This window comes from Danio rerio, chromosome 13 (assembly GCF_052040795.2).
Source record: "Danio rerio strain M-AB ecotype USA chromosome 13, GRCz13ab, whole genome shotgun sequence".
NCBI lineage: Eukaryota > Metazoa > Chordata > Actinopteri > Cypriniformes > Danionidae > Danio > Danio rerio.
Genome location: NC_141033.1, coordinates 52,907,994 through 52,935,000, shown reverse-complemented (window position 1 = coordinate 52,935,000; position 27,007 = coordinate 52,907,994). Strand labels below are relative to the sequence as shown.

The 27,007-nt window shown below is 37.0% G+C and overlaps 2 protein-coding genes and 1 long non-coding RNA gene across 7 annotated transcripts in view; 2 read left to right on the top strand and 1 right to left on the bottom strand.

Annotated features, from left to right (window-relative positions):
- nid1a (nidogen 1a) overlaps window positions 1–11,137 on the top strand; it is a 73,008-nt gene extending 61,871 nt beyond the window's left edge. For 2 of the 3 annotated variants that reach the window (XR_015506424.1, XM_087279810.1), the window contains exons 18-20: window positions 1,396–1,519; window positions 8,000–8,112; window positions 10,450–11,137. Coding sequence is in view for 1 of the 3 variants with exons in the window: in XM_087279810.1 (XP_087135936.1) it covers window positions 1,396–1,519; window positions 8,000–8,112; window positions 10,450–10,571 (359 nt within the window). In the remaining 2 variants the exon portion in view is untranslated. Of the gene's footprint in view, window positions 1–247; window positions 729–1,395; window positions 1,520–7,999; window positions 8,113–10,449 lie in introns of those variants that run through there. The other variant, XR_015506419.1, reaches the window with a different exon arrangement.
- LOC147834332 (uncharacterized) overlaps window positions 1–27,007 on the bottom strand; it is a 60,474-nt gene that overhangs the window by 25,736 nt on the left and 7,731 nt on the right. The window lies entirely within an intron of this gene.
- Window positions 15,708–27,007, top strand: part of lyst (lysosomal trafficking regulator) — a 197,837-nt gene continuing 186,537 nt past the window's right edge. For all 3 annotated transcript variants that reach the window (XM_087279768.1, XM_087279772.1, XM_087279769.1), the window contains exons 1-2: window positions 15,708–15,752; window positions 16,191–16,410. In XM_087279768.1, coding sequence (XP_087135894.1) covers window positions 16,330–16,410 — 81 coding nt within the window. In that variant the 5' untranslated portion in view covers window positions 15,708–15,752; window positions 16,191–16,329. The remainder of the gene's footprint in view (window positions 15,753–16,190; window positions 16,411–27,007) is intronic.

Genomic DNA, 27,007 nt, shown 5'->3' with positions numbered 1-27,007 from the left:
CAGAAATGATCAGATGTGCTCCAACATTAGGCACATTCAAATCAAGACTGAAAACACATCTGTTTAGCTGTGCCTTTACTGAATGAGCACTGTGCTGCGTCCGACAGATTGCACTATCATGTTTTTCTCTTCTTCTTCATTCTTTTATATCACATTTTACCTGTTTTTATGTTTTGTTTTTACGCATTTTTATTATTTGTTTTTATTTTTTATTTTACTTGTTTCTTTTATTCTTGTTTATGTAAAGCAATTTGAATTACTGTAACTGAGTAGTTTTTTTTCTCAGGAATTGTACTTCACTAAGTAATTTTAATAATGTGCACTTTACTTTTCTTGAGTACATTTTAGTGCTGTATCAGTACTTTTACTCCATTACTTTCCTGCAGTTACTACTTTATTTTTTCTCGTCTATGGGGATTAGAGAAATCAGTCATGTGATTCCTGTCCAATCAAATCACACATAGAAAATTAATCACATAATGAACTACCTCAAGACATGTGCGATTTAGAATTGAAGCAAACTGTTTGGAAGCATTAAAAATGTTCAAGAAGATGTCCATAAATCTTTACACACATTGACCCAGAGACTGTTTAGATGCACGTCACTGATGAGTTGACGGATGTTATACCTGTATACAGAAGAGTATGGCGAGCAGAAGCTCATTTGCATTTAAAAACGATGTACACAAGAACTGTATTTTTGATTCCGGCCAATAAGCTCTATTTGCTAAAAATAAAATAAAATAAATGATCCATGAGGTATTTTGAACTGAAACTGTTACAATAACCAACGATCGCTCTCCGGAGATCGCTGGTTTTCACTATAATCATGAACGACACTTCCGCATTTCCTAGGACTACATATTCACACATGCACTTCTTCCAGACACACACGCCTGCTCATTCATCTCGCTTGATTACACTCACCAGCTGAACCTTGTCAAAGACCGATAACACCATACTAAACCACTCTGTTACCCTTCCAGCTTGCCGAGTCTTGTTAGCTGTACCAGTAACATTACAACGCGTTTCTCCTTGTCTTGTTTATCCGTGCTTAGACTCTAGCCTTGTGTTTCCTGTTATCCTGTTTAGCAGCCTGCCTTACGACCTTTTGCCTTCACCTTGATTACGACTCTGGATTTGCCCGCACATACCTGTTCATACCTGATTTGACCATTGCTTGCCTGACTGCGAATAAACCTGCATATTGGATCTTACCTTCAGTTGTTGGTGTTACTCTCCGACGTTACAGAAACGTCACAGAACTTTAATGATAGTAAAAAACAGACATCTTAAAGCATCATTATCGTAAACGTAACCTTCTTGTACTCCATAAATCACTTTGCTGAGTCGCAGTTTTAGTGTTGTTGGTGATATTTGGTATTTCTGATGCAGGCACACATAAAGTGGAGTGTATGAATCCCCAGCAGGGCAGACGGACACAGCTGATGGAGGAAATCCAGTATCCCTTCGGACTCACTACTGATGGAAAAAACTTCTACTACACGGATTGGACGAGGTAGACTTTAAACTTTCACATCCTCCACTTCTTACAAACCGGTTTCTTTCTTCTGTTAAACAAAAAAGATGTTTTGAAGAATGTTTTAAACTTCCATAGTATTTTTTTTCCTACTATAAATGTCAATGGCTGCTAGTTTCCAGCATTTTATTTTATAAATATCTCATATCTATCATTAAACTTTATTTATATTGAACTTTTATACAATTGAAAGGCTTCCCAAAGTGCTTTACAACAGTAAAATAAAATTATATAATTAAAACACTGAAGTAAGAACTTAAAGGAGACTTACTATGCAGAAAGTCAATTTTATAAAGGGCTTGAACACAGTATTAGGGCAGCAGTGTGTGAATATAACCAGCTTCTAATGGTATAAATGTATTTATTTCTTTTTTTTTTTATGATCAGACTTCATAAAATCAGTCTGCAGAAACACTTTGATTGACATTCTCTATTTGTACGTGTCATCAGAGAGAGAAAGCCCCGCCCACTAGTGACCATCTCTTCCTCATTAGTAAAGACAGCCCTGAGTGAGAAGCAGCCATCCGCCATTAGATTTTTCACACTGAACCTGCTGAAGATAATAGCCCTTTTCACACAGTGATACCGGTAAATATCTGGAAAATTTCCGGAACGACTTTACCCAACCCGGGCTCATTGTGGAAACATAGCCCCGCGGACGTTTCTGCGGACCGCGAGATACGTCCCAGGAGGTACGTATTCGAGCGGTTTTTGTTTTCGCGGACCAGCGAGAGGCCGCTGTGCGCGCTTTTTTCCGTCTCGGGCGCCTCTCGGGAGCGCGCGCCGTTCGCGCCCGCGCTGTTCTCGCGCGAAAAGCCGCCGGCCCGGCCGCCCTCCTCTTTCTCTTCCTCCTCCTTCCCTAAACCCAAGCGACGGTTTGCAAAAGCCGTCCAGAAAAAAAAAAAGCAAAAGCCCTCGTCTTCGTTTTCGGATCCCGCTGCGTTCTCGCCCTTTTTTTTCCGGATTCTGTTTTTCATCTTACCTGATTTCTGAAACCGCTGTTCCCCAGACTCGATTCCGGTCGTCGTCCCCGCGGCCGGCTCCTCCTCCGGTGCCTCCGCCGACGCAACGCTGTGAGCTAAGCGAACAAACTGGTTGCATCGGGAAAGCCCTCCACTCGGAGGCGAGCCGTCGGCCGGCGAGCACGAAGAGGAGGAGCGGAGCGTTGCCACACCGCCCCACAGCGTTCGCTCGAAAAATACGTAAATCGCGGTCTCCAGAAACGTCCGCGGGGCTACGTTTCCAGAATGAGCTTGGGTTGACTTTACCGGTAGATTCAAAAAAGCTCTGTTCACTCAGGCCAGGACGTTACGAAGTTTTTCCAGATAGGGCCATTCACATATCCATTCCAAAATACGGATAAATTCTGACATCATCACCCAAAAATGAGCTCTAAACGGCTGTGCTTTTTTGTAAACAGTTTTTTATGTAAAGCTTTAGCATTCATGCAGCTGCTTTTGTCACAGAGACATCCAAAGGCAAAATCGAACTGCAGCTAAATGTTTTCACATTTGACTACATTACAAACTGTGTGGATGGATCAGTTTTGTTTACAATTTCTGTGACAACATATGGAGGAACACTTTCGCATGTCTAGATGTACATAATATGTGTGTGTGCTGGCGCTCACGTGCACACGCGTCAAGCAACTGAAGCAGAGCTTGAAGGTATTCAAGGGATTCAGAAAGAACATATAAACGTTATCCGACTAACATCTAGCTGTTAAATGTGTCTGGAAAAATATTCGAAGGCTTTTGTTTTCATAAACAGCGCGGACGTTAATGTGTCTGAGTGTTCTGATAGGCTGGAGCAGATCACGTCAGAGCGTTCTAATCGTGAACGCACTCTCTTCGGCAATTTTTCTTCTGTGTTCACACAGAGCTGCGTTCTGGCAAATTACCATTAGTGTTACAACTTCTCTTTCCGGAAAATTCCCAGAATGAATTTACTGCTATTTTCAAATAGGGCCTGTTCACACATTCAGGTCAGCATGTGTGAAAGGTGCTAAAGTTAGTGACTAAGAGAACTATAAATGGTGAGTTTTAGGACTCACAACTGAACATTGTAGTCTCCATAGACTGCTTTTTTCTGAGGCACATCTTTTAAAATATTGGCTAATAAATAAGTGATTATAACTTGGACCTCTTTTTAACATGAGGCTGGGCAGATATCTCATTTGAATTTAAAGTGACAGTCGCCAAAACGGCTAAATTTGGATCAAAGTCTAAAAGGCCAGTTTCAAAGAGTCAAAGGTGTTTGCCATAATGTGTTGTTCTTGTCAGACCAACGCAACCCTAATTTTTATGTTTTCCACCACGTTGTCTAAATAGCAAATCCATTTGTGACACTTTGTGAACTGATTGGTGTTTTGGTCTAGAATAGAGTTCTGTGAAGATGCATTGTTGGTGCGTTGCTATTTTGAGGAACTAAAATAGACTGCGCAATAGACCAGCTGAAAGTCCAGCGCAGAGCACGTTAGTTGTGCGCCTCGCTTAAACATTGATTAAAACACTCAGGATGTACAGCAATACAGAAATATCTTTACAAATGAAAAATATTAAAATATTACAAAAAATTTTATTTTCTACAAGCATATAAAAACCACTGCCTCCATGCCTTTTTCATCTCGGGGGGCTTTTTTAAATTTTATTTATGACAATTTGCTTTTGTATAATGCTATTGTTACTATTATTATTATTATTATTATATGCATATTTATATTTGTTTCATTAAAAACAAGTTTAGATTTGTCCACTTGTCGGGTTTTGAACCATATGTAGCATAGCACGTGTATTTGGATATAAATAAAATTTTTGATCACACTTTGTTATTATTGTTCATTTAATCCTTTGCTGGAGATTAAATCTGAATTTAGAAATAGTTTTGAAGCAAATCTTTGCGCTTAACAAACCAAATTAATTATGTAGGTTGATGGATGTCTGTGCATACAACCGTTTCCTTATCCACGAATGAGAGAAAGAGAAAGTAAAGAGGCTGAATGAAGGAGGCTCGTTCTTTATCCTCGCGCTGCAGATGCTCTGTTTAACTGTTTTCTCGCTATTGAAGCGTTCAGTTTTTACACTTACAAGTCCGTCATGTAAATAGCAAATGCACCATGGTGCAACACAACTGACTCTTTAAGGGAATGAGAGATGAGACTCTGATTGGTTTATAATCAAAACACACCAAGAACTTATTAAAAAAATAAACTGAACTCTGTTAGACCATATTTATATGTACTTAAAATAGCAAAAGTGGATTGAGACAAGCCCTTAATGCTTTTGCGCCAGGCACTTTAGACTTTGCGCCTAGATCGTTAAAATAAAGCCCTCCATGTGGGGTATTTTGAGCTGAAGCTTCACACACGCACACTTATTTTAAACTTGTAAAAAAGGCCATATTTAAGTCCCCTTTAAAGTTTTCCTTCCACAGTAGGTCATTATGTTTACCTGAAAACTGCACAGCAAATACAATATTGTGTAGTAGGGATGGTCAGTGTTCAGTCCACTAAACGTGTGTGAACGTGTGTAAAGCCTCTCTGTTCATTTGAGGTCTTGATAGCCTATGTTTGCTCGGTAGAGACAGCAGCAGCTCAGATTTTCCTCTTGAACCCTGAATGTGTGTTTGCTCTGCTGAGGTACTGGGGTCGGGTCATCAGGCCGCTTTCAAGGCTTCTGGCAGCTGTGTGTGATTTCACAGCCTGTTCCGCAGCTTCTCTGATCTTTCCTCACGGTCACAATGAGGCTTATTATAGACGCTCAGCCACATGACTAAATACTGGAGTCATTTAGAGTAAATACTATCATGTTGTTTAACCATGTAGTAAAGTGTATAGTAATATTAACAGCTCTAGCATACTGTAGTATTAACTATAGTGAACTGATAAATACTGTGGTATACTTTAGGTTTTACTACAGTAAACTGTGATTTATTGTAGTATATCTTATAGTTATAGTAGAAAACTACTGTCAGGATTTTGCCCATGTTATTTTAGTTTTTTCTTGTAATGTTTTTTCTTCACCACTAGATGTCCTCATTTCGTTCTTTGTCTTTATTTTGTATTTGTAATCACAGCTATTGATTTCACATGTTCCTTGTTTAGCTGTTTGTATTTAAGTAGCCTCAGTTTAGTAGTTCTTTGCTCGGTTATTGTGGATCCTAGCCTGTCATCCTCTGTGAGTTCCTCTATTTGAAAAATTACCTTTTGTCAAGCTTTTTTGTGACTTATGTTTTTTTTGTAGTAATTTTGAGCAGTTACTGATCCTGAGTTTTTTTTTGCCTCTTGCATTTTTTGAAATTGGAGAAGTCTCTGTTTTTTGTCTGCTTTATCTTCTATTGAAGTGTTTTTTTTTTTTTGCCACTAATAAATTCCTCTTAAGGAGAAAGTTCCTTTTTGTGACTTTGGTTCTTCAACGCCTGTGTGGCTCAGTGGGTTCAAGGCCAACATCTCGTGCAGGAGACCCGGGTTCTATCCCAGTCTCTGACAACTACAGTATTGGGTCATTTGTTTATATCCGCTTGTTAAGTGGTGGCGTGTTTGTGACGTATGTAATACTGTTTCCGGGTCCAAGCCGCCATTTATTTGAGTGGAGAAATCATTTGTTTATGTTTACACGGCGGGCGGGGAATGCCAGTGACCGCTGTGTACGGATAGAATCAGCGGAGCGGGGAGCGCTCTCTCTCCCCGCTGCGCTGATTCTGTCAGTGTACAGCGGTCGGCGCGGGCCACAAAATATTGCACTGAGGGCCGCAAATGGCCCACGGGCCGCGAATTTGAGATCTCTAATTTATGTCTTGAAACACACCCCCTCTCCTGCTTTTACTTCTCATTCTAACGGAGGGAGCGATACGTTTGTGAATGAAGCTCCATTATGAATGACTCGTTCACTGAGGTGACAATAATACACGTTTCTAGCACTTCAGCATCTTGTCATATTTAATTTTTATTGTTTGCTTATTTTATTCAACAAAACTAGCAGGGGGGTTCAGATCAGACGTGAGTTTCTGCAGATTTTGAGTGATAAGAACATTTAGAAATGAAACTAAATAGACAGTTCTTGTTTAATGTTATTGGTTATTCGTAATATGTAATGTAATAGTAAGCTTGGCAAGTAATTTTGGAGAATTTGATGTTTGTCGGTTAAAACAGAATGCCTGAGCATACTGCCTGAGAGGCGTTTCAAAGATGGCCAGGCCACTGAGTTAATTGACTTGCCTTTAAGGGACTTTGGCGATATCTAGTGTATATATCTATGTTGTGGCTTAAGATCATGTGATGCTGAAGACTGGATTAATCAACACAAGCTCATTCAGAAAACGTAGCCCAGCAGACATTTCTGGAAACCGCGTTTTACGTGACCGGAGGTACATATGGCTGCATTTATTTTTTTTTCCGATTTTGATCGCGTTTTCGGATTTCACCGCATCGCGAAGTCGTTCGCTTTATTTTTTGGATTTTGGTTTTTGTCTTAACTGATTTATGGAACCGCTCTTCCGTGGACTCGAACCCAATCGTCGAATGTCGCCGGCGGAGCGGAGGCCCAAAGGAGGAGGAGCCAGCGACATTCGACGACCGGGTTCGAGTCCACGGAAGAGCGGTCAAAATCGGAAAAAAAACTAAATGCAACCATATGTAACACGACGAGCTAACCGGACAAACTGGTTTCAGCGGGAAAGCCCTCCACGGCAAAGGGCGGTGTAATGATGCTCCTCTTCGTGCTTCGCCGGCTGGGCTGATGGCTCACCTCCGTGTGGAGGGCTTTCTCGCCGCAACCAGTTTGTCCGGTTAGCTCGTCATTTTACGCCGGCAGAGCGGAGGCCCGGAGGAGGAGGAGACCGGCCGCGTTAAACAACCGGGTTTGAGTCCGCGGAAGAGCGGTTCCATAAATCAGGTAAGACAAAAAACAAAATCCAAAAATAAAGCGAACGAGTTCGCGATGCGGTGAAATCCGAAAACGCGGTCAAAATCAGACGAGGGCTTTTCTTTTTCTGGATGACTTTTGTAAATTGTCACTTGGGTTTAGGGATGAAGGAGGAGGATGGCTGGGTCGGCCGATTGGCCAGCCGCCCAGTCAATTGTTCAGTCATTCAGTCAGTCAGCCGGACAGACGGTTGCTCAACAGCGGCGTCCGGCTGCTTTTTACGCGAGAACAGCGTGGGTGCAAATGGCTCGCGAGAGACGTTCGAGACGTGAAAATTCGCGGATTCGTGAAAACAAAAACTGCACAAATACATATCTCCCGGGAAACATCCGTGGGGCTACGTTTTCAAAATGAGCCTGGGTTGGGATTAATGGCACTGAAAATTCACCACTGAATCAATTCCATTTTACATTATATCGACACACACAACCGATCAGTTCAATATTGTATCATTTGACTGTATATTTGAGCAGATCAGTGTGGTTGTAAACACACATGCTCATCAGTTTTCCTGACGGTTATGTTTGTGTTGTGTCAGGGTTTCTGTAGTCGTGGTGGATCGGCATTTGAGGAGAGAAGTGGATGAGTTTCAGCCTCAGAAACGAACACGTCTGTATGGCATCACCACAGCACATGCTCGCTGTCCTGCAGGTACGCACACACTTTATTACTCCTTATTACTGTTACAGTCATCATTATTGTTGCCAGATATTTGTGTTTCACACTTGATCTGTTCTGACAACAGGAGTTTCTTCAGGTCTTGAATGTGATCGTATGACATTATAAATGTTCTTGCTGTAAATAACAGCACTAGATTTGCATACAATATCTAGTAAACTTCATTTGACTTCTTTATTATCTACAAATGGAAATTTATCTTCGGCTTCACCTCATAATTCCATCAATATACACGTCAAAAAAAACAAATGCATTCAATAGCACAATGAACTCTGTTTTTAATGTATTTAATGGCTTGAGGTTGTCTAAAACATACAATTTTGTGACTCTTCATACATTATCTATCTATATTCTATATAATTTTGTATATCAACCAATCAAGTGATATTTTAATTCAATAATAAGTAGATGCATTTCCCTGCAATCAGCTGATTAGAGATGCTTTGAGGTTAAAATGTAATTTAATCATTAAAATTAAAAACATATTTCAATTTAGAAACATTAAAAGAGAATTTGGGAGAAAATAAAACAAAATGTATTGGTCTCTAAAATGCATTTTTTGTTGAATCTTGAATTAAAATTTTTGCAAATATGTATATATTCCAGTTATTTATAGTTATTACACATGCTTTTAAATTAGATGCGTTTTAATTATAACATTGCAAAGACCTTAAAAGAAATTTTATAAGGAAAGATGTAAATGTAAGTGATTATAGTTATGATGGCGTCTTTGGAAAAATATCTTCCATAAACGGACCCAATTATTGTTTTATTAAAATAAATGGCTCAAGTTTTTATTTAAGATGGCTGCTCTTATATGGAATGTTTAAAATAGGTTTAAATTATTCAAAAAGCATAATAAAAATTGAAAGTTGAATTTTTACAAATATGTAAATATTTTCATATTTCAGTTATTTATAGTTATTACACATGCTTTTCAATTAGTAGCATTTAATTATAACATTTCAGAGACTTTAAAAGAAATTTTATAAGGAAAGATGTAAATGTAAGTGATTATAGTTATGATGGTGTCTTTGGGAAAAATATCTTCCATAAACTGACCCAATTATTGTTTTATTAAAATAAATGGCTCAAGTTTCAGCCTATTTTTATTTAAGATGGCTGCTCTTAGATGGAATGTTTAAAATAGGTTTAAATTATTCAAAAAGCATAATAAAAATGAAAGTTAATACAAATTTACATTTGGATATAGATTTGTTATCAGAGGCAGAATGCAAACAAAATTGTGTTACTTTAATATTATTATTATTATTATTATTAATATTATTAAAATTGTTATTGTTGTTATAGTAATTATTTATTATATTATATACATTATTATACAATACTATATAATATTGCTGCTATAATAATAATAATAATAATAATGATTTTAAATAATCATTTTAAGTTATTTAGTTATTAATTAGTTAAATAATTTTTGTTATAATATATTATTATTTTTATTATGATTAAGATTGTTGTTATTATTGTTATTTACTTTATTGTATTTTAATATAATTTGGATTTTTTTAAATTATCAGATGCAAAATACAAACACAATTACAATTAATATTTAATATTATTACTAATAATGTTGTTGTTGTTGTTGTTTTTATTATTATTACAATTATTATTATTTACTTTATTGTATTTGAAAATAATTTTTAAAAAGTCACATGAAGGAAAATTTAAACATATTATTATTACATTATTATTATTATTGTTGTTGTTATAATTATTATTGATATTATTATTATTATTGCTGCATGTTCTCCCCATGTTGGCATGGGTTTCCTCCGGGTGCTCCAGTTTCCCCCACAAGTCCAGGTGGTACAGGAGAATTGGGTATGCTAAAAAATGTCCGTAGTGTATGTGTGTGTATGAATATTTCCCAGTGTTGGGTTGCGGCTGGAAGGGCATCTGCTGTGTAAAACATATGCTGGATAGGTTGGCGGTTCAATCCGCTGTGGCGACTGCAGATTAATAAAGGGAATAAGCCGAAAAATTAAATGAATGAATAAATTGTTTTTATTGTAATAATAACAAAAATTATTATTATTATTATTATTGTCTTTATTGTATTTGGAGGTTTTTAGTGTTGTTATTTGATGTCATGTTTTTAATGTGATGTTTATTCAATATATTTAAAATGCTAAACTTGAAGCCATCGTTCATTAGCATATTGTTTGGGAGACAGGTGTGACCCATACAATATGCTAATACAAGAACCCTTCTCAACCTCCAAAAAGTGAGGAATGCCAGTTTGAGAGAAGTGCATTAATGTGATGTGCTGCTTGTTATCATCAGGCCAGAACTACTGCTCGTCCAATAACGGCGGCTGCACACACTTGTGTCTGGCGACCCCTGCTGGCCGCTCATGCAGATGTCCTGATAATGCTGCAGAACTGGGCTGTGTGGAGAGAGAATGAACAAACCAGAGAAACCTCCAGGAGGAAACACATGGCGGAGCGATGCGTTTGTCAAGTGCCTTACTTTATCCTTAACTTACAGATGCTGTTTTTACATGCAATTCTTGCCTTTAAATACAGTCATGGTGCTTTAGAAAATAAGTAAAAACAGACAGATATAAATTGTGGCCGACTTTGAAAATCTTATTTGGTAACTCTTATTTTTCAATATCTTAGATGTTTTTGTGTGCATTACGGAAACAATTGCAAAAGCACATGACTTATGGAAATTACTACAATAAGAGGTTATTTTTTTGTAATTGTCAGAGTTATGGTGCTTTAGACGATTTGAAGAAGAGAATAATAAAAAATCTAAATTGTTGGCGACTTTGAAAAGTCTATTCGATATTTGCAGATAACTCAATATTTTTATTATTTAGATATTATGTTGTTTATGTCTGTGCATAAATGAGTACAAATGCAAAAGCACATGATTTATGGAAATGACTAGAATTTAGATTTTTGTAATTTTCATAAATCATGATGCTTTAGAGAATTTGAAGAATAAAGAAGCTAACAAATATAAATTGTTGGCGACTGAACTTTATTTGAAATCTCTAGATCATTTTTTTTAATTTTCTGTTATTATTATTATTTTAAGTTTTTATTTTAGTTTTTCAGTGCATTAATGAGTATATTTGAAAAAAAAACACGATTTATGGAAATTACTAAAAGGAAATGAAATATATTTTTTAGTAATTTTCACAAATTATGATGCTTTGGAAAGTTTTAAGTAAAAAACAAAACACAAATATAAATTGTTGCCGATTTTGAAAATTTTGTTTGATATTTCCAGATAACTTTTTTTATTTGAGATGTTTTTGTGTGCATTAAAGAGTACAATAAAACATGATTTATGGAAATTACTAAAACGTGTTTTTTGTAACTTTCCGAAATCATGAAGCATTAGAGAATTTGAAGAAAAATCAAACAATTATAAATTGCTGCCGACTTTAAATAGTTTGACATCTTCAGATAACTTTTTTGTACTTTTTTTGATGATATGTTGTTTATTTTATGCATTTAAGATTATGATTGAAAAAAAAATCATGAGTTATGGAAATTACTAAAAAAAAAAATTCAGAAATCATCATAATAAAAAAAAAAAATATATATATATATATATATATATATATATATATATATATATATATATATATATATATATATATATATATATATATATATATATATATATATATGACAAAAGTTTTGTCATCGCTCCCAGTTTTAAGAGCACCAATTTTTTTCCCATGAATAATCTGATGAACTTCAGTCAAGTTTGGTGAAGAAAACATCATGGTTTGGGGTCATTCAGTATGTGGGCGTGCGAGAGATCTGCAGAGTGGATGATCAACATCAACAGCCTGAGGTATCAAGACATTTGTGCTGCCCATTACATTACAAACCACAGGAGAGGGACAATTCTCCAGCAGGATAGCGCTCCTTCTCATACTTCAGCCTCCACATCAAAGCTCCTGAAAGCAGAGAAGGTCAAGCTGCTCCAGGATTGGCCAGCCCAGTCACCAGACATGAACATTATTGAGCATGTCTGGGGTAAGATGAAGGAGGAGGCGTTGAAGATGAACACAAAGACTCTTGATGAACTCTGGGAGTCCTGCAGGAAGGCTTTCTTCTTCATTCCAGATGACTTTATTAATCAGTGATTTGAGTCATGTCAGAGATGTATGGATGCAGTCCTCCAAGCTCATGATGGAGTCAGACACGACTTTTGTCAGGTAGTGTACATATATATATATATATATATATATATATATATATATATATATACATATATACATATTTATATATATTTACAGTTGAAGTCAGAATTATTAGCCTCCCCCCTGTTTATTTTTTTCCCAATTTCTGTTTAACAAAGAGAATATTTTTAAATATAATAGTTTTAATAACTCATTTCCAATAACTGATTTATTTTATCTTTGCCATGATGATAGTAAATTATATTTGACTAGATATTCTTCAAGACACTTCTATACAGCTTAAAGTCACATTTAAAGGCTTGACTAGGTTAACTAGGCAGGTTAGGGTAATAAGGCAAGTTATTGTATAATGATGGTTTGTTCTGTAGACCATCGAAAAAAAATAAAGCTTAAAGGGGCTAATAATATTGACCTTAAAATGGTGTTTAAAAAATTAAAAACTGCTTTTATTCTAGTCGAAATAACACAAATAAGACTTTCTCCAGAAGAACGAATAATTTCAGACATACTGTAAAAATTTCCTGAACCTGTTAAACATCATTTGGGAAATATTTAAAAAAAAGGAAAAAATAAATAAAATTCAAAGGGGGCCTAATACATCTGACTTCAACTATATATATATCTACATATACTACAGTCACAATTTATATATATATAAATTGTGACTGACTTTGAATAGTTGATTTGATATCTTCAGACAAGTCAATTTATTTATTTTTATATATTATGTTTATTTTTGTGCATTAATGTACAAAATTGCAAAAACATGATTTATTGAAATTAATTAAATGTGACTTTTTGTAATTTTCAGAAATTATAATTTTATATTAAGTATTAAAGAGTGCAAATGCAAAAAAAAAAAAAAAAAAAAAAGGTCTCTGCTCATATCTGATTTTGCAAATGAACTCTTTATTTGTTTATTCAGTGTATATTTTGCTTGACCACTCACTTGTGACCGGTTTGTGTGCATAATGAACGTCAGTAGAGAATAGACGCAAACAAGGCCTTGAACCAGCAGGGGGCGACAGCAGATTAAAATCACATTAATAGTGTGCGGTTGTACGGCATAATTTTATAAAATCTAAAATATTTTAGTATTTAATAATGGTGTTAATCAAGTATTCTTGTGCCTGAAAAAAATCAGGAACATTGAAAATAAATAATTTAAAAATACATTTTAAGATCAACCAATTAGAATTGAAATATTAATGTTTTGATTTTTTAGTTTTATGATTAAATATTTAAATTATTTTATAATTTATAAAATGTTATAAAATGTATTTTTGTATACACACTCACACACACAATACAATAATCTAAAATATATTAAGGCGACACAGTGGTTAGCGCTGTGACCTCACAGCAAACTTCGTAACGTAACAGTAAATTTACAAAAAAAGTTATCTGTATTTTTGCTCAGAAGAAAATGATGGGACACGTTTTAATAAATGCTGTTAAAACAATAAATCGCAGTCGATCGCATCCAAAATAAAAGTTTGTATTTACACAATGTATGTCTACTCACTGTGTATGAATATTATGTAAAAAAAAAACAAATAAATATGTAAAATACAAAACATATACTATTTATTTATATTAATACATAATTCGTATTAGATATATTTAATTATAATCATTTTCTCAAATATATACATACATGTGTATTCATATATATATATATACACACACACACACACACACACACACATATATGTTTGAGATATTTGCAGTTCAAAGTGAGCATCAGAATGGGGAGGAAAGGGGATTTAAGTGACTTTGAACGTGGCATGGTTGTTGCTGCCAAACGGGCTGGTCTGAGTATTTCAGAAACTGCTGATCTACTGGGATTTTCACGCACAACCATCTCTAGAGTTTACAGAGAATGGTCTGAATAAGAGGAAATATCCAGTGAGCGGCAGTTCTGTGGGCGCAAATGCCTTGTTGATGAGGCCAGAGGTCAGAGGATAATGGCCAGACTGGTTCCAGCTGATAGAAAGGCGACAGTAACTCAAATAAGCACTCGTTACAACCGAGCTCTGCAGAAGAGCATCTCTGAACACACAACACGTCCAACCTTGAGGCGGATGGGCTACAGCAGCAGAAGACCACACCGGGTGCCGCTCCTGTCAGCTAAGAACAGGAAACTGAGGCTACAATTCACACAGACTCACCAAAACTGGACAATAGAAGATTGGAGAAACGTTGCCTGCTCTGATGAGTCTCCATTTCTGCTGACACATTCGGATGCTCGGCGCAGAATTTGGCATCAACAACATGAAAGCATGGATCCATCCTGCCTTATCAGCGGTTCAGGCTGGTGGTGGTGGTGTAATGGTGTGGGGGATGTTTTCTTGGTACACTTTGGGCACATTAGTACCAATTGAGCATGGTGTCAACGCCACAGCCTACCTGAGTATTGTTGCTGACCATGTCCATCCCTTTATGAGCACAGTGTCTCCATCTTCTGATGGCTACCTCCAGCAGGATAACGCAGCATGTCATAAAGCTCAATCATCTCAGACTGGTTTCTTGAACATGACAATGAGTTCACTGTACTCAACTGGCCTCCACAGTCCCCAAAGCTCAATCCAATAGAGCAGCTTTGGGATGTAGTGGAACGGGAGATTGGCATCATGGATGTGCACAAATCTGCACAAACTGCCTGATGCTATCATGTCAATATGGAGTAAAATCTCTGAGGAATATTTCCAGTAGCTTGTTGAATCTGCCATGAAGGATTAAGGCAGTTCTGGAGGCAAAATGAGGTCCATACGGTACTAGAAAGGTGTACCTAATAAAGTGGCCGGTGTGTGATGTCTACTTGTGTGTAAATATAGTGTTTATGTAAATAAAAATAAGCGTTTAATGAAACGCTCTCACATAGAGTGACGTACAATAGTAATACAGTATCAATGTTGACGTATTTAGGTCTGATAGTAATCTGAGTGCTTCATATCGACTCTTGAATAATACATGAATGTGTACAAAAGTACAGTGACATCACGGAATCTTCACGCTCAAATCCAGCAGCAGTCTAATAGACACGCTTTTAATCCGGCCATAAAGAGGCCTGTGTGCTGCGCGAATGCCCGGAGTTTTAATAAATCATAAGGAGAGATGCTCTGTGACTGGCGATCATCATTATGGAGCTCCCGGAGACACTGCGCAGCGCGTCAGCACGTCAACCCCGCCTACAGCGACGTAAATGCCGAAGCTCCTCCTTTACAGGGGGGACACGATTGACGTCATTCGAGAAGGAGCGTCCTTAGAGGTTACATATTTGATTGACAGGACGCTCGACCAATAGCTGCTTATAGTTCTGTTTGATGGGCGTTATTTCCTGTACTGTTTTGCATGTCATTTTTTTCCTTCTAAATTGCTTGTGTATATGTTGGAAGGAAGACCGGAGACAAGCTAGGTAAATTGCTATTGTGTTTAAATGTACGCGTCTCGGATGAGCAGTTCAGATGAACAGTATAGATGTGATGATTAAAAATGGCCGGCTGGCGTTTGTGTTGCTTCATATTTGACTGAAGTAAATCAATGAGTGTTAGCCTAAGCTGTGCTGCGGGATATTCTGCGTCTGCTGAAAGCATTCAGAACACACGCAAGCAGAGTCCGTGTCTGCACATTTTGACAGTTTTTCATGATTAATCTGTTTATGTCGGTTTACTTTAAGCGAATGCGAGCTTTAACTTGTGTAAACCCGCCTATCATTACACTGCTGCAACGTTAACTTGACAGTAACTGTCAGGATCGCTACTGAATTATCAACCGACATTTTTAACTGTAATTTCTGCATGAACGCTTGAATTCCCGCCAGACGCATATTTAAAAGTTGTGTTCACCTCTGCAGGCGGATTTAACGGACTTTGCGTCTGTTATGGACACCGATTAAAGTGATGTGGCACGGTCGCAGCTCCGGTTTAACCGCTGGATTTGAGAGTTTCTTCGGCTGCTGTGGATGAACCGGAGCCGGTGGCGGTCAGCTGGACATGGCCAGCTCACACCTGGCTGATCTGTCCCAGGCCTGGGAGAACTACATGGACTGCCGCACACAGGGCGCAGATCTGCAGGTGAGCGGAATTACCGTGTAAACCTTTATCATAATCATAAACACTGTAAGTGGGCTTTAATAGGCATTAAAGACGAGCTCTAAAATTCATAAATGACTAGAATAGAGATATATAGTTGTGACGAGCGCTTAATTTCTGTTTACTTGAGGTTTAAAGGGACAGTTCATCCAAAAATGTAAATGTAGTCACTATTTACTCTCTCTCAAGTGGTAAACCATTGATTTTCTGTCTTCTGTTGAACTCTAAAACAAGATAAACTGGAAACCTGTAACTACAGACTTTCATAAGTAGAGCTTAAAATAATTTTTAAGGTCAATTAGTTTTTTTTTTTTTTTGGTTTTGCTTGGCTACAGTATAGTTCAGGGGTCACCAACCTTTTGGAAACTGAGAGCTACTTCTTGGGTACCGATTAGTGTGAAGGGCTACCAGTTATTAAAAAACACATTTTCTTAATTTACCTTTAATTATATGTTATTATTAATAATATTCATCTATGTGAAGACATTGATCGTGTTAATGATTTCTCACAGTAGTTGTCAACAATGATTTAACAAGTTAGATAAATATCAATATGCAACACTTCATTTGTCTGAAATTGTTTTTAAAGTTTTTTTTTTTTAATTTATAACTTAAAATATTTTTAAAATTTACACCAATGCAAGTGTGATTTAAAAATTATTCCTGTAAAAATATTAGATGCAGCTTACTCATATGTGGTGCTATGGTGAGCTATTTTTAGAACAGGCCTGCGGGCAACTCATGTGAACCTGGCGGGCTACCTGGTGCCCACGGTCACCATGTTGGTGACCCCTGGTATAGTTCAATTCATGTTTATTTCTCTAGTGCTTTTATAATGTGGATTGTGTCAAAGCAGCTGAACATAGAAGTTCTAGTAAATGTAAACCGTGTCAGTCTAGTTTTTACTTTTTAAGTTCAGTTCAGTTTAGTTCAGTCACTGTGGTTTAATATTTACTGCAGAAAATCCAAACACTAAAGAGCAAATCCATCTATGCGCAGCTCCACAAGTCCCAAACCAAGCAAGCCAGTGGCGAGCAACAAACTTCCCTTTCACTTTCATCAATTGGTAAAAAAAAAAAACAGAGTACCCAGGGTCAGTTAAGTAACAAGGAACATTTTTCCTCTGGCCAAACTTCTTGAATTTCTACGTAAACCTTTATTATAATCATAAACCAAACTTCATGGATTTGTGTATGCTTTAATTGAAGTTTAATTGGATTAGAAACCAAAATAATAATATATATATTTATACTATTTTTTTGTCTGAAATAGTTTTTAAAGTTTTTTTTTTTAATTTATAACTTAGAATAATTTTAAAATTTACACCAATGCAAGTGTGATTTAAAAATAATTCCTGTAAAAATATTAGATGTAGCTTACTCTTATGTGGTGCTATGGTGAGCTATTTTTAGAACAGGCCCGCGGGCAACTCATGTGAACCTGGCGGGCTATCATATATATATATATATATAAATAAATAAATATATATATATATATATATATATATATATATATATATATAAATATGTATATATATATATATATATATATATATATATATATATATATATATATAAATATATATAAATAAGTTGTGGCCAGCTCTTGATTTATGCATTTACTAGGTTGTTCTGAGGTTTAAAGGGGCACTTCATCCAAAAATGTAAATGTAGTCACTATTTACTCTCTCTCAAGTGGTAAACCATTGAGTTTCTGTCTTCTGTTGAACTCTAAAACAAGATGAACCGGAAACCTGTAACTACAGACTTTCATGAGCAGGTTTTAGATGCTTAAAAATTATTTTTAAGGTCAGTTAAGATTTTTTTTCTCACTTGCCTAAAGTTTAATTCATGATTATTTTATAGCGCTTTTACGATGTAATTTGTGTCAAAGCAGCTGAATGTAGAAGTTATAGTAAATTGAAACTGTGTCAGTCCAGTTTTCAGAGTTCAGTTCAGTTCAGTGTGCTTTAATTTTCACTTATGAAAGTCTAAACACTGAAGAGCAAATCCATTGATGCACAGCTCTACAAGTCCCAAACCCAGCAAGCCAGTTGTGACAGTGGAGGAACAAACTTCACCAATCGACGAAAGTGAAGGAAAAATCCTTGAGAGAAACCAGGCTCACTTGGGCGCGACCATTTCTCCTCTGGCCAAACTTTTTTAATTACCATGTAAACCTTTGTTATAATCATAAACCAAACTCCATGGGTTTATTTAGCCATTAATTGTGAAGTGGTGTTAGTGAGGCCAGCAGGGGGCGATCAACCTGTGGTCTGTGTGAGTCCTAATGCCCCAGTAAAGTAAAGGGGACACTACTGTCAGTGAGCACCGTCTTTCAATGGAGAAGTTAAACCGAGGTCCTGACTCTCTGTGGTCATTAATAATCCCATGACACTTTTGGTAAAGAGTTGGGGTGTAACCATAGACTGTAAAATATATGGACGTAGTATCCGTGACGTCACCCATAGGTTTCTGAAGAGCGCAAAAGAAGCCACAAGTAGGCGCGGCCAACCGTCGCCATTTTGGTCACGCGTCATCACACCCACGGCGGGATACCAAACAAGGACAAAGAGGCGGAGAGTGAGCGGAGCTACAGACACCTGCTAGCATTTAGCTTGGACCTGGTTCAGACACACTTTACTTTGGGAGAACGCTTTATACTTTATCACCCGAGACTCGTTTGTATTCTGACCACTTGTGCTTGGTTGTACACTATATCAATAAAGTGTTTAGACTTTTAAAAACACTGCTGTAACACATTGAGCCACTAAACATTGGTCTTATGAGGTTTTTCAACAGGACGAAAACGCGAATTACTTCCAAACACTTCAGATATAGTCTGTGTTAGTTAATGTAAGACTATTGATGAAATCCAGCATAACACTGAATGGCAACGCTTCAGATGACTGATCTAGAGCCTACAGCTAATCAACCTGTCAGATTCTGGAGTGCATTACAGCTCTAAATATAAATATAAACCATAAATGCTCTTAAATAAAACAAATACATGTATAGAGATGGTATATAAGTATATAACTTTACTCACATGGGAAACGGAGGCCACGTGAATGGTTTGTGAGCACAATTAAGTGCACTCAGCATGCCATGCCATCTAATAATTGTAGGAAACAAGTCCAAAAGGCAGCTGACTGTGTAAAGCCACATAAAACAACACAGAAATACGATAAATATGCCGAGTTCAGTGGCTAATCTGCAGGATTCAGCTGAGGTGACGGGACGAAGACCAACGAGACCTAGCTGTCACTCAAGTGGCCACGCCCTTAATTATGCAAACTTAATATAACTTAATATAAAGGAAACGGATGAGTTATAAAAAAAATCACCCCCTCACAGTTGTCATGAAGGGTAATATTAGCTGTATTAACCAAAATTTTTTTTTGTAGCAGGCTGTAAACACCTTTTTTCTGCTGTAAAGTTGGCCATTCTAACAGTGGGCTCAATTGAAATTTGCTCTGTTTTGGAGCCAGGAGCGGCCAGGACTAGCGGAATTTCGGATGAATTGCAGTTTTAGTTACTTCCGTATTGGCTTCCTGAGGGAGAGCGGGAGGTTGCCGCTTGGGTGTAACCCCTGACCAAATTCTCTCCATCGGCCCTTAGCAATCATGGCCTCCCAATCATCCCCATCGATCAAATTGGCTCTATCACTGTATCTCCACTCCACCAATAGCTGGTGTGTGGTGAAGCACTGGCGTAATTTGTCTGTGGCTGCCATTGCATCATGCAAGTGGATGCTGCACACTGGTGGTGATGTGGAGAGACCTTTGGGTGCGCTTTTGGTGGATGGCCATACATGATAAATGAGCTTATACACACATTACATTACATCTAAAGTTGTGACCAGCTCTTGATTTTTATATTTACTAGGTTTTTCTGAGTTAAAGGCATCAGACAAAGACTTCAACACAACATCAGTGCTTTTTAATGGACTCTGAGCTAGGGTGTACTTTGATATTGAGGTAAAGTTGGTTTTATATTCGCAAGTTTAGACTTTCTCCTTAATAATATAATTTCAGAAAAGTATTCTTTGCTAATATTCAATAGGAAAGTCATATCAGCAGCCAGTGACTATCAGAACAAAATTGTTCAGTCGATTAAATAGTCCTAATGTTGTTTTGAAGACATATTTGCATGCTATTTCAAACCCAGTTATCAAAGTACAATACAGGCTCCAGGTCACTGTTCAAAAATTAATAAATGTGCGAATATAAAATCAACTTTATCTTAATAGCAGATTGACAGAGTAAATATATAAATATAATCTTAACCCAAAATCTATGTGGGATTGTTTAAAATTTAACTAAAGGGTAATGGGTTTAAAGACGAGCTGAAGGATGAAAGATGAAAATTATGAAGAATACGCATAGAGATCTGAAGTTGTGACCAGCTCTCGATCTTTATATTTACTAGGTTGTTCTGTGTCAAAGGGATCGTTCATCTAAAAATGAAAATATACTCACTATTTACTCTCCCTCAAGTGGTAAACCGTTGAGTTTCTGTCTTCTGTTGAGCACTAAAACAAGATGAACTGGAAACATTGACTTCCATAGAAAGAAAAAACAAATACTTTGGAACTGAACGGTTACAGGTTTTCAACATTTTACTATGTAATAGTTCATATTTACAACTGGTTTACTATACAGACAGTCTTATTGGTTACTAGACATATTAAAAAGGTTGGTTTTTAGGACTAGATACTAGTTCTATGTATGTAGATTGGTGGCTTAGTGGTTCGCACTGTTGCCTCACAGCAAGAAGGTCGCTGGGTTGAGTCCTGGCTGGGTCGAGTCCTGGCTGGGTCAATTGTAGTGATGTGCTGATGGCGGTTATATCCGCAGGCACTGCAGATAATCCGCGGGTCGGGCAGGTTGGGCAATAAAAGTTACTTTATGATTAATTGTGGGTGGGTTGCGGGTGGATGTAGCGGGACATGGCAGTGGACCAGCGAAAAAGCTGAGAGTGGGCTTTGCAGAATGGGAAGATGAGACGCCCAAAATAATGGATGAAGTGCAAGAGTACTGTTTAAACGTTCAGTTAGAGGAGTCATCAGAGGAAAATCTGCCATCATTCTGGGAGAAACAAGATCGCTTATTTCCACAACTGCAGCACCTTGCGAGGAGAATCTAGTTCAGCGAGAGGAAGCTCATTTAGTACAGCTGGCTGCGGCGAGGCAGAGGCCAGAGTCAAGGCAGAATGGGCCAAATTTAGGCACAGTAGAGGCCAAGTAAACACAGCATAGCTGCTGTTTAGGCTGAAGTGGCACCCTTTTTCGTTATCTTGTTCCTATGTCTGTAAAAGCTAAAATGTCTTATTTTTACTTTCTGGATTTGAAAATTAAAGGAAATTTGGTCTAAAGACAAACTTTCATTATTCTTAAAAATATGGAGTTTGCATGTTCTCTTCGTGTTGGCATGGGTTTACTCCGAGTGCTCCGGTTTCCCCCACAGTCTAAAACAGGGGTCACCAATCTCGGTCCTGGAGGGCCGGTGTCCCTGCAGGCTTTAGCTCCAACTTTCCTCAACACACCTGCCTGGATGTTTCAAGGATACCTAGCAAGACCTTAATTAGCTTGTTCAGGTGTGTTAGATTAGGGTTGGAGCTAAAATCTGCAGGGCACCGGCCCTCCAGGAACAAGTTTGGTGACCACTGGTCTAAACACATGCGCTATAGGGGAATTGATTAACTAAATTGGCCGTATTGTATAAGTGTGTGTGTGTATGGGTGTTTACCAGTACTGAGTTGTGGCTGGAAGGGCATTCACTGTGTAAAATATACTGTATAAGTTGGCGGTTAATTCCACTTTGGCAACCCTTGATGATTAAAAGGACCAAAGCAAAGGAAAATGAATGATTTATCAGGGTATTATGGTTTACTTGACATGATTACTAGTTCTATGTCCTGTATGTTTTCTAGGGTGATGTGGGTTACTTGACAGATTTACTAGTTCTTAGTTCATCATGGTGTTATTTGGCTCTGGATATTTACTTGGCTGTTCTAGTTTACAAAACAGACCGTCTTATTGTTCACTAGACATATTTACTAGGTTGGTTTATATTTAGTTGACACACACATTTACTAGCTGCAGATTTGTAAATTCATTAGGGTGTTATTAGACATGTAAACCGGAACACAAACTAGTTCTAGATCTGTAGATTTACTAGGCTGTTTATTGGTTACTACACATATTTACTAGCTCTAGATCTGTACATTTACTTTGCTTGTTTGGATTTTCTTTAACACATTTGCATGATTTACTAAGCTGGTCTGGGATACTAAATATACTTGGTTACTACATGTGTTCAATATTACTGACTTATAGGTTGTTTTTAGTTGCTGGATAGACAGAGTGTGTTCATGATGCATCACTAGTCAGCCATATTAGAGAGCAGAATGTAAACAATGCCGCTGAACAAAATCGGAATAGTTGGCTGATTACTGCTGTTGAAAATGATAAGTTATCTTATTAAATTTAATGTGTCAAAAGATTGCAAATATTATCCCTCTCTGTAGGATTTAGCAACTTCCACAGATTTTATTCCATGGTTAAACAGCATAAATAGGCAGAACAGCATATTCAGTTGTACATTTCCATGCAATTCATGATGATGCTGCTGTTTACATCTGAGGATCTCCTTTATGGCTTTGCATAATTGACCAAATAGTTATGTAAGTGCAAACCCTCTATTTATTACTATATCTTGATCTTTACACCTAATATGGTCTATGTGTTACTAAGCATTTACTAGTTCCTATTTGCAAGGCTACAGGGTTTCTAGACTGATTGTCTTGCTCTGATTGACGATATATGGATTTGTAGTTGGCAGAATGTTCTGTATTAATAGAAACAGACAAATTGACTAGTCCTGCCTGAGTGACCTGTAGATTGACTAGGTTATTTTGGATTACTATTCAAAAATGTTCAATGGGATTTAGTTATTTGCTGAGTTCCAGAGCTACTACAGTACGCAAGATTGTAAAACTATGGTTCTTTGGTATGAAATATTACCATGGATGCAATGACTGAAAATAAATCTTTGGTATAATCATGGTAGTTGTCCGAAAACATGGTAAATAGTGCGTAATGTATTTGTTGGTGCAGTCATCGATAATTTAATCTTATATTATAACACGTCATAGTATCTGTGGAGAGCAACTACCATGGATTATGTTTACCGTGAATATGATTTTCACTGTAGTTTGTTATTGTGTGTTGCAAAGTTAACTGTGAATTAATGTGTGATTTATTTATTTTTTTATCAGAAAACATGCAAGCAAAGTGTCATAAAGTGATCAGACGTGACAAATATCACAGATTTGTAGGTTAAGATCATTTTCTGACTGTTTTTTCTGATTCATTTTGTTGTGTAGTTTAATGGATGTTTACGTTTAGCTTTGGTTTAGTCTGGTTGTTGGTTCAAAGGAGGTAAATCACATCCAAACTGCTCTTTCAAAGGCTTTCTATGTGTTTGGGTGGAGTTAGTTAAGTGGTTCAAGAGCCTGTCGGCCTAATGAACTCATCTTAACTAGATTTCTAAGATTGATTGTGTTTATTTACAGGCTTTCTCTTTTTGAAACTTGAACATTAGATATTCAAGCATAGTTTTTATTTATCAGTAAATTAAATGTGCATTAATTAGGGATGGCGCAGTACTCTGCATAATATAAATCCTTTTGCTATGATCTTTACAGTTAAATATGTATATGGATATTGCATTTTTTTTTTTTTGGTTTTGCATTAAAATGTAAACATTGCGTTTTGTATTTCCACCATTCCTTGAATTACTCACAAAACTGGTTCTGTGCATGTTAAAATGTATGTCCATGTGCTGAAAAACGTCTCCCCGTGAGTAAATGTCCCATCAGTGAGCGCTAAAGTTGGAGATGCTTTCACGTGAAAATGAAAGAAGTCTGTATTGTTGCTCCCCTGGTATCAATGCAGAGCTGAGTTAGACAGTTCTTTGCCTGCTCAATATACATTTTTTGTGTATTAAATACACACTTGCAATTGTTGCATAAATGTATTAATGCATTTAAATATGAGGAGCATTAAATTGTCTAAAACACACAAAAACCACTTCAGAAGGCAACTTCTGAAGTAAATTTGGCATTAAAGGCATTGCAGCTGGTGACTCTGGAACACAAAACCAAGCACTTGTTGCATGGGTATATTTTTGGAAATAGCCAACACTGTATTGGTCAGAATTATACATATTTCTTTCATTTTAAAAACCATTTGAAGATTAATTTAAAGGAAATAAAGGAAAAAAATTCCATAAAACATTTTGTAAACGTTCTACTGTATGAAAACAAGACTTTTAATTAATAATATGCATTGCTAAGAACTTTAAGGGGGCAGCACGGTGGCGAAGTGGATAGCGATATTGCCACACAGCAAGAAGGTTGCTAGTTCGAGTCCTGGCTGGGTGAGTTGGCATTTCTGTGTGGAGTTTGCATGTGCTCTGGTTTTCCCCACAGTCCAAACACATGCGCTATAGGTGAATTGGGTAAGCTAAATTGTCCTCTGTGAACGTGTGTATGTCCTAGTCCTCCAGGTTGGGGGTTGAGTGTTGGGCTAACGACCCACCTCGTAAAAATTTGATGTTACAAAACTCTAGTATGGTGCAGCTAAATATCAACCTCGACATAAACGGCTCTGGGAGTGAGTAAGTAATAGGGCTGGGCGATTTGTCCTAAAATCAAAATCGAGTTTAAATGTTTAATTGATTGAGATTACGATTAATGAATGATTTTTTTATTGATTGATTTATTTGATTTTTATGCCTTCATTTTTAGATGCTGTCTAAAGGCATCTCTAGGGCAGCTTCCAATAATTGTCAATGTATTTGTCCTCTTTCACCAGAGATCAGATGGGGCTTCAGAGTGGCAGCCGAAGTAGAAATCAGCCACAGCCTTTAACAGGGCAGGGTCATGTGACATGTTGGTAATTTTAAAAAATTGTCCTGCATAAATTAGATCGATTATAGGTCCTGAATGTCGCCCAACGCTTTTAATTAAGAACTTTAAAGATGATTTTCTCAATATTCAGATTTATTATTATTATTTTGAATCCTCCAATTCCAGATGTGTTCCAGACATGTTGTCCCATACTAACAAACCACACATCAACAGAAATCTTCTTTATTTCAGATGATGTATAAATCTAGATTTGAGAAATGACTGGTTTTGTGGTGCAGGGTCATGTTTGTTGGTGACCAGACAGTCCCACTCAACACTTTATCTCTAGAGCACTGTAAAGGGTCTCTCAGGCTTTATCATGATATTTATGTAAGCATGTGGGCGGGTGTGATTCTGTTCACATGCGTATGTGTGTATGTGTGCATGTGTGTGTTCACTCTTTCGGTTTCCTGCAGTGTGGTTTGGTGATGATGACAGCTCCTCTCAGCATTTAAAGTTAACACCACCTTATGACTAGTAAACACTGTGTGTCTGCGTGTGTTTTCCATCCAGTTCAGATGCAGTTTCCATCTATTTATCCAGTGCCTTTTGAATTATTTACTGCCACCAATCAGGTTCACTGTGCTCAACTTATTCATGTTATTAAAATAGCACTCCGAGTCCTACCAAAGGATTATGTGCTGCTATACGTACAGTAAAAACACACATATTATCTACTGTATCTGCAAATGTGTGAAGTATGTGATCAAATCACCGTGTTTCCCAACCCTGTTTCTGGAGGCACACCAATATTTTGGACGTTTCTCTTATCCGACCCATTTATTTGAGGTTTTGGAGCCTCTTGTAATGCTCGGAGTTAATTCAGGTGTGTTTGATTAGGAAGAGGTTTAAAATGTGTACTGTTGTGTTGGTATGCCTTTAGGAACAGGGTTGGGAAACACTGCTCTAGCAGATAAAGTATTCCAGAATGCAGTTAATAATTGAGACCAAATCATTCTGAAAGTAATCACAGCAATGTTTTGCGAATGTTATTATTAATGCGATCATTAGAATTAGCACCTCTCTATTCACCTTATTCTCCGCCGAAGACCGGGCGCTGCCATTTGAATCTTTTTGTCTCGCGACTTCCGGTCTCATTCACTTCCATTAATTTTTTGACGTTAAAAACTGCTCATTACGCTGCTTGATGTTGCAATTTGATATTTTCTTACTATATTATTCTACTTGGTCTGTGTAGTCATGCAAACATTTGTTTGTAGAGCAAGTAGTTTGACCATTTTCTGCTGTTTATTATTCCTTGTCATTTGTCCTATAGGCGACTGAATCGGAAGTTATAAGACAATCGCGAAAACAGGCGCACTTCCGCATTTTAGAATAAGGTCAATAGCATTCAAACAACTATTAAAACTTTATATTTGTAAAATTGCCAAACATTTGGTCTTGTTTATGAAGTTTTGTCTTGTTTATTTTTTTAAAACAAGCACAATAACCTGCAAGTGAGGGAAAGTTAGCTTGTTTTTAGATTTGTTTACCCTTCTGGCAGATTAGTTTGCAGTAAGTGTGTGTGTGTCTGTGTGTGAGAGAGAAAATAGGCCTTTGGTTATTTAGGTTTGTCTTCTCTTGAATCATGTTGCAGCATAGAT